General features: G+C 34.4%; 1 protein-coding gene across 1 annotated transcript; it reads left to right on the top strand.

Moving 5' to 3' along the window:
- The first annotated feature begins 307 nt into the window (after positions 1 to 307).
- On the top strand, positions 308 to 6243 carry LOC115437601 (tRNA-splicing endonuclease subunit Sen15-like). The gene is made up of 4 exons (XM_030160885.1): positions 308 to 491; positions 562 to 643; positions 4419 to 4554; positions 5453 to 6243. Exons 1-4 carry the CDS (start codon positions 426 to 428, stop codon positions 5622 to 5624), a joined length of 456 nt encoding a protein of 151 aa, XP_030016745.1. The 5' UTR covers positions 308 to 425; the 3' UTR covers positions 5625 to 6243.
- Positions 6244 to 8052: the final 1809 nt, after the last annotated feature.

Genomic DNA, 8052 nt, shown 5'->3' with positions numbered 1-8052 from the left:
TTTTTATTTGCACACCCGCAAAAGCAAACACTTACACAAAGTTTCACAAAGACATTTCTGCAAATTAGATTTTTTTTATATACAGTATTAATATTTATACATATTTTCACACTCACTGTTTTCACATCTGTCATAACTTTATACTGGTTTATTTTTCTATTCATATTAACGAATGAATTATTTATTTACTTGTTTTAAGCAGCTGTTTTCTTTTATTGTCTGTTCAGCCCTGGGTATATTCTGGAAGGACTCAAGACGGAACACATAAACTAAAACACTGTTTCCGCCCGGACCAAATAGACCGTTGCACACCGGCAAACCTGCAAAGTTTCACACATGTAGCGAATGGCGAAAAATGTCCAATAAACGTCAGAGTTTTGCTCATTGTTTAGTATTTATTTTATAGATCCGATTATTACTAAAAAATGTCCGAAAGTGGAGATGAGAGTGAGAAAAAACAACCCACGAACTGGATCCAGCAGCATCCTGTGGTGAGTGTCACATCACCTGTGGTTAGTGATGCTCTGTCATGTATTAACAGGATGTTTTTCTGTGTTTTAGTATCAAGGAATGAAGAGTCTGGAGGTTGGGGACAGTGCTCAGATTCATGCAGCTTTTCTTGTCTACATGGATCTGTCTGAAGGTGAGTCAGCCTTAAAAACAGACTGAAATGATCCTGTTTTAAGGCAAACTCAACATCCATGACAGTGGCATTTATATGAAGGAACATACTTTTATCTGCTTTGAGCTTCTTAGAAATAAGTATGAAGTTACTGAGTACACAATGCACCTCAAACAACTGGAATATCTATCTATCTATCTATCTATCTATCTATCTATCTATCTATCTATCTATCTATCTATCTATCTATCTATCTATCTATCTATCTATCTCATTACAGGGTGGGGAAGCAAAATTTACAATGAACATTTAGTTGTTTTTTCTCAGCAGACACTACGTCAATTGTTTTGAAACCAAACATATATTGATGTCATAATCATACCTAACACTATTATCCATACCTTTTCAGAAACTTTTGCCCATATGAGTAATCAGGAAAGCAAACATCAAAGAGTGTGTGATTTGCTGAATGCACTCGTCACACCAAAGGAGATTTCAAAAATACTCGGAGTGTCCATAAAGACTGTTTATAATGTAAAGAAGAGAATGACTATGAGCAAAACTATTACGAGAAAGTCTGGAAGATACTATTAAAGAAGAATGGGAGAAGTTGTCACCCCAATATTTGAGGAACACTTGCGCAAGTTTCAGGAAGCGTGTGAAGGCAGTTATTGAGAAAGAAGGAGGACACATAGAATAAAAACATTTTCTATTATGTCAGTTTTCTTGTGGCAAATAAATTCTCATGACTTTAAATAAACTAACTGGTCATACACTGTCTTTCAATCCCTGCCTCAAAATATTGTAAATTTTGCTTCCCCACCCTGTATATATATCCTACTATTCACAAGGGTTGCATACAACTGTCTACAAATGTACATAAACCTCTGTATGTAATAAAATATATCTCTTGCAAACATTAGTCAACCAGTACTTTTCACATTCGTTTTCCAATTCATTTTATGAAAAACTGAAAGATTTAGCAGATTTGACATAAAAATTTAAATTTAATTAAAAAAAGAAATTGTAAACCAACAATACTTTAGGGATGTTTACATTGTGTAAAACATACAAAATGGAAACATCTATGCCTTTTCTACGAGGTTATTAATACTATTATTTAATTTCCCCCTTATCTTAGTCCAGGTTTGTGTGTTACCCAAAGTTTTGAGTAACACTATCTATCTATAATACAGGGTGTCCCATAAGTCTCCATACATAGGAAAAATAAACGTTTCTTGACATAAACCATTTTTATTTTTATAATATGCTCTATATGACTGCCATTTTGTTGGGAACACATTTCAATGCGTGTCCTCCACTGCTGAAGAACTATAAAGAAGAAATATAAAGAAATACATGTTAGAACCATATATGTATGGCATGTATTATGTCTCCTATGTATGGAGACTTATGGGACACCTTGTATAATATAATATGATATAATATATAAAGGTCCTGCAGCAAACATGCTTAATTTTAATCCACAAACATCTTCATGTATTTGTAGAAACAGCAAATGTGTTAAATTTGTGACCAAATTCAAGGATTGAGTTTGTAAATATAAGAATATCATAAATAAGGTTTGCTTTTTAGGATTGATTTGTAACCCGGTGTCAGTTTTGATAACCTATACCATGAAAATGTAAAGTCACATAGAAATTTCACCAGTAAGAGGAATGAGAAAAGTGTGAAAAAGACAACTTTGACAAAGAAGCAGAGATCAATGAGAGGTCAACAGTGTCCAGAGTCGATGTGGTTTTACTGGAAAACTGTAAATTAACTGCATCCAGTGGAGCCCGACGGGCCGATTATAGCGTATCACCGATTAATCGTTTTTTAACAGTTGTTGTCAACCGTGTGCTAATGACTTGAAACTCTTGAGACCGATTAATCAACATCGGTCAATATGTAACCGATGTATTAACTTTTTGGCAAAGAAATGATTTTTATGTCACTGCTTATTAAATATTGACATCTTTTCCCAAAAGTCAGCTCTCCCCAGCATAAAAACTACCACATCTACAACCTGTGGTTCCTGATGGTCACAGACTAGTCTAATTTAAGACTATTATACAGTTTTAAAATAGTGTAAATTATCTTTGTGAGATAAACAAAGATTTATGCAACTGTTAATCCACATGTCCACCATTATCTAATATAAGATTATTATATCCTGTGTATATCAATGTTCTTATTTCATATATCAGCCGATATATCGGTTATCAGCCAATATATCAGATATCAGCTCTTTTTTAGCCCCCAATATTGGCATCGGCCGCAAAAATCTCATATTGTTTGGGCTCTAGTATCCAGTCTAATGTGTGTCTGTAGATGTGTTTTTGACAAGTGTTATGTTCTTGCCTTTGAGTGTATCAATAAAGTTTACATCAAAAATCTTATATTGGCTAAAGCAGTGGTTCTCAAACTTTTTACAGTGGAGTACTCCCTGAAATATACTTTTTAGCCAAGTACCCACAACTCTCGTTTCTGCATTTTTGATTAAAAAAAACTAGACAAAGTTTGTTCCTGTGCCAAAGGTGTCTGTTTATATATTCAAACTTTGTAAACAAACAACATATATATAGTCGTGAAAAAAATTATTAGACCATCCTTTTTTTCTTCAAGTTCTTGTTCATTTTAATGCCTGGTCCAACTAAAGGTCCATTTGTTTGGACAAATATAATGAGAACAACAAAAATAGCTCTTAGTAGTTGAATTTCACAGCTGATATCTATCCATTTCACATGTTTTCTTGATAATATCCAAAATCCTTTCAGTTCTTACATCAATATCTATATCATTGTACTGACAAAAACAGTGCTTTTGTTCATTTCATGTTTTCTTTTCTGTCTGTTTTAGTCACATGACACACACAGGAGTTAGGACTTTATTGCATAACCATTGTTTCTGAGGACTTTTGATGGTCTAATAATTTTTTCCGTAACTGTAATATATATTAAAAAAAACCCACATTTTTTAAAGTAAATTTTGTGTGCAAAATATAAACTGAAAAATGCCCTCTTTCATTCATAAGAAAAATAAATAAATTGGTCATTAATTAATAAATTAACCTTTCATCAACAAAAAAATAATTACTTAGCTACTCAAATAAACTGATTTTGAACAATATAAAATAGAAGTGTTCTTAAAATGTTACCAAAGCTTAAACAAGATGATTGACAATAAAACTATTATTTGAAAGTATTTATTGTGTTTTATATTTCAGTATTAATTCTCATGATGACTTATTTAATGTATTTTTCCCCAAAAATTTCAAGTACCCCTGGGGGTACGTAAAGTATCACCCCAAAAGGAAACTCTACTTGTATTATTGCATAGTTTTTGGTTTTTATTTATTTATTTAGCCTTTATTTAACTAGGTAAAATCCTCATTTGGATTAAAATCTCTTTTCCAGGACTAACCTGATTTAGAGCGCAGCATATACATAGTTACAACAATAAAGATAAAACAAAGACAGTCATGAATATAATATCTAGTTCCACACAATAAAAGAAAATCACCATTAATAAATGTTTCAAGACTCCTCTTTTTTATGATTCATGCCGTTTATTGTGCATGCACATCCTGTGATGATAATTCAATCTATCGGTCAGATCTAATCTGGAGCCTGAAAGAGAAAAGGACAGAAGTAGGTCAGTCACAAATACAGCATCTCTGCTTTGAGCTTTAAAGGAACCTCTACAGTTTGACATGACACTGTTCCACCGTGGACTGGTGGGCTACTATTACCAGACACACACTCACATTGTGTGCCTTTCTTGTCTTTCACAGCGCGTCATTGGAACAAGGTGTCTTACATGAAGAGTCCTGAACTGGAAGTGGTTTTACTGGAGGGGAGAGAGTTAGAAGGAGGTCCGGTCCAGACTGTTCTACCTCTGCCTGTTCATCAGAATGTGAACCACAGAAGGTGAAACCACAGTGAAGAGGCACTAAGAGTCACTAGAAGAGGTTAAAAGGAGGTTTAGGTTGTATTTCTGCTTTAAAAAAATAAATGCGATTTATATATCATTTCCATTCCTTCTCTAAGATTCAAAAAAAGTGCATTTATCATGTGACTCATGTGTGCGTGTTTTATTCTGTTATTTATGTTGCACTAAAGGAAATACAATAGAGCTGCAATCGATTAGGTGCTTGAAGCGAATGCAAAAATTCACGATTCAATTAATCAACTGGAATTGATTGAAGGGAAATATTCTGTTGCAGTTTTCCTGAATTGAAGCTTCTTTGTGCGTCACAATAAGTGTCCATGTGAAACACAACAGTGGAACCAATGTTTAACAGCAGAGAAATGAAGGGAACAAAGCTGAAGATTCAGGAGAATTGTGGTTGAATGATTTTTTTTTGATCACTTTGGGTCGATTAATCGTTTGAGCTCTAAAATACAGTTTGATTTATTTCCATCCAAAGAAAGATTTTCACTTCAGCGTTAATAAACCAGTTATTAGTCACAAAGGTTTTTTATGGTCAATGTATCCCAAACTGTCCCTTACGTTTGTATTGTACAAAATCCAGAACAACTATAAAAAATAAAGTGACAAGAAAAAAAATCTCATACCCAATCTAAATTCTAAGAGATGCCTATTCATTAGGAGACAAAAAATAATTTCAAGACATAATATTGTTTGTTGTTTCAGGGGATTTGTCATGTTTTGGCTAATGTGTGAGTAATTTTAGATTTTTATATTAGTTTTCATAAAACTAATAATCTGACCTACTTATAACTCTGGTTAATTTCCTCGTTCTGTTGTAGTCCGTTTTAACTGGAGTCCTGACATGCTGCTGCTCTCCTTCTTTGTGTTGTGTAGTTTACGTCGTGTGCTGGACAGAGGTTTCCCTTTACTGCTGTGTGCCGTGGGATCCGACTCCACTCTGGTGTATCAGAGGATGACTGATGGGCTGGTGACACCCGACCCCCCTGTGGGGCCCTTCCAGGATGTGGATCGGCGGCACCAGAGGAAGAGACGGCAGCAGGACTGAGGAGGAGGAGGAGGAGGAAGAGGAGGAGGAGCCAAGAGCAGAGGCACCATGAACGCCACTGTCTCTATCTGTGTCAGCGATCTTTAAATAACAAGACAAACATGGCAGCAGGTGGAAAGAAGGTACGGCCCACTGTGGTGTGAGGTGTTTAACGTGGCTGTCGTGGCCCAGACACTGATTCCTGTTGAGTAAGAAGCCACTGGATACTGTGTGTGGATATCGGATCCGACTCTCCAGACAGGTGTGGTTCTGATACCTTAGGGACGGTTCAGAACTGAGACCACATGGACAGAGTTTCCCTGTAGTCAACAAAGGCTTTTTTTTTTCATCTGCAAACCAAAGAAAGCATTAGGGATGAATGATATGCAATGAAAACATATGTTGTCAATTTGTGCTACATACATCTGTCTTATTTTGTATATATTTTGTATATTATGTGCCTGAAAAGAAGTGGAAAGAAGTAAAACATATTTCCTCCCACCTTCATTCTATTTGTAGTTGTTCGTAGTCGGTTCTCTGGAGACTTTTCTTCAACAAACATTTAAACTGAAGCCTGTTTCTTTGCTGTACTATATTAACTGTGAACATTCACTGCAAAAATCTAAATCTTACCAAGTGTATTTTTCTCATTTATAGTCCAAATATCTCATCACACTTAAACTAAGACAGAATCACCTAAAGAGGAACTTTTCAGTCAGATAGAAGAACTGATTTATAGACAATAGATCTGGAAAATCTGATTTCAAGAAATCTTACCAAGATAACTTTCACTTATTCCATTGGCAGATTTTTTTGCTTGAATTAACCCTCCAGTATCCGGGTGCGCCTTTTAGGCACACTTTGCACTTTGTTTTAAAAAACTTCATATTATTTTTCACAATTTAAATAAGGTTAGAATTCAAAAGTTGTTCATTTTTGCATGATCTTTCAAATTCTGGCCACCAACTAAAATTTGCACGTTGTAAACAAAAGAAAATTACAAGACTAGCATCTGTGCCTAAAACGCACTATTTCTTCCATTTGATATGTATGATTAGGGCTGACCTCGATTTATAAAAATAAAATCAAATTAGAGCAGAAAAATAAATCAATATATAATATTTAATAGTTTGATTTATAGGTGTGCATTTTACGCACACTTGGTGACAGATGCTAGTATTTTTGAACATTTGACTTAGTGCCAAAAATAATAATGCAAATTAACCAGTGTTGGAGTTAATCATTGACATATGCCAGGCTGCAAAAATCAAATAACATGTGATCTACTTTTTATGTAGTATATTGAAAAAAATAAATTTTTTTGTGTTTTTTGCATCCAAAAAATTGGTTTGTTTACATTACAAACACGGCATGTAAAGGGTTAAATTAATGGGACAATTATTGAGTATTTGGTATTTTTATTTACAGCTCAAGTTGATGAAATAGAAAAAAACGTAAAAGAATTAAAAACAAATTATATGAAATTTTTTTTGACAGTATTCCACAAGTGTGCCAAAAAGGCACACTTGGTGTGTAGTAAGGGCCTTACTGGACGGGATACCGGAGGGTTAAGCAAAAAAAAGATCTTGAATTAAAATGTCTCTGTTTCGAATGTCTGGGGTCACCAGGAATTTGTGACGTTAAAATGGGGTCATGAGCCAAAAAAGGTTGGAAACCACTGCCTTACAGCTATAATCACGCTGTAATTAATAGAGCTAGATTAGTATTTATTGCTCTTATTCAGTATTTTAAAATGTGACCATTATCAGATTCCAGTCTGAGGTGAAAGCGTGACAGACATCAGCGTTTATAGTTGCATTTATAGGATGATGACAAGGCGATAATGAGGGCAGTTTTACTCGTACAGAAGTGTCAACCCAAACACTTCTGACATCTAACACCTCGCTGTCCTCCCACCGACTGCCTCCATCGCAGCTGATCTCAAGTCTCAATTTAGAGTGATGGAAAAGTCCCATAAATCCTAATGTGACACTGTCAGTAACTTAGATTTTTAAAGACCTTATATGAAAGTGAACCACAGCATAATTGAAAATGTAATATGTGATTTGTGCCGCTCATTTTAACATGAGAAACTCCCAGATTTGATTCACATATGTCCAAAAAATATCAGATTTGATGGTTTTTTTTTGGTGTGAATCTGTCTTGAATTGTCTGTGAATTATTAAGAGAACAGTAGAATGTTACAGTCATGTGATCTTTATAGGGATGTATATATACTAGACATTAGAACTGGCTGATGACAGGGGAAGATATTTATTTATGTTCTATTAAAGGCTTTTTTTTCATAGATTTATGTTTTAATCTGTGTTTATTCAAAGATAATTTGATGGAAGGGCCTAAAGACTGTAAAATAGTAGCTGTTTTATATTTATATTCCTTGTTAAGAGGAAAAAATACAACCAAATAACACAAAGTAATGTCAGTATGG

The sequence above is a fragment of the Sphaeramia orbicularis genome, chromosome 17 (assembly GCF_902148855.1).
Source record: "Sphaeramia orbicularis chromosome 17, fSphaOr1.1, whole genome shotgun sequence".
In the NCBI taxonomy this organism is placed as follows: Eukaryota; Metazoa; Chordata; class Actinopteri; order Kurtiformes; family Apogonidae; genus Sphaeramia; species Sphaeramia orbicularis.
The sequence above is the reverse complement of the archived record's forward strand: the minus strand, read 5'-3'. Positions and strand labels throughout refer to the sequence as shown.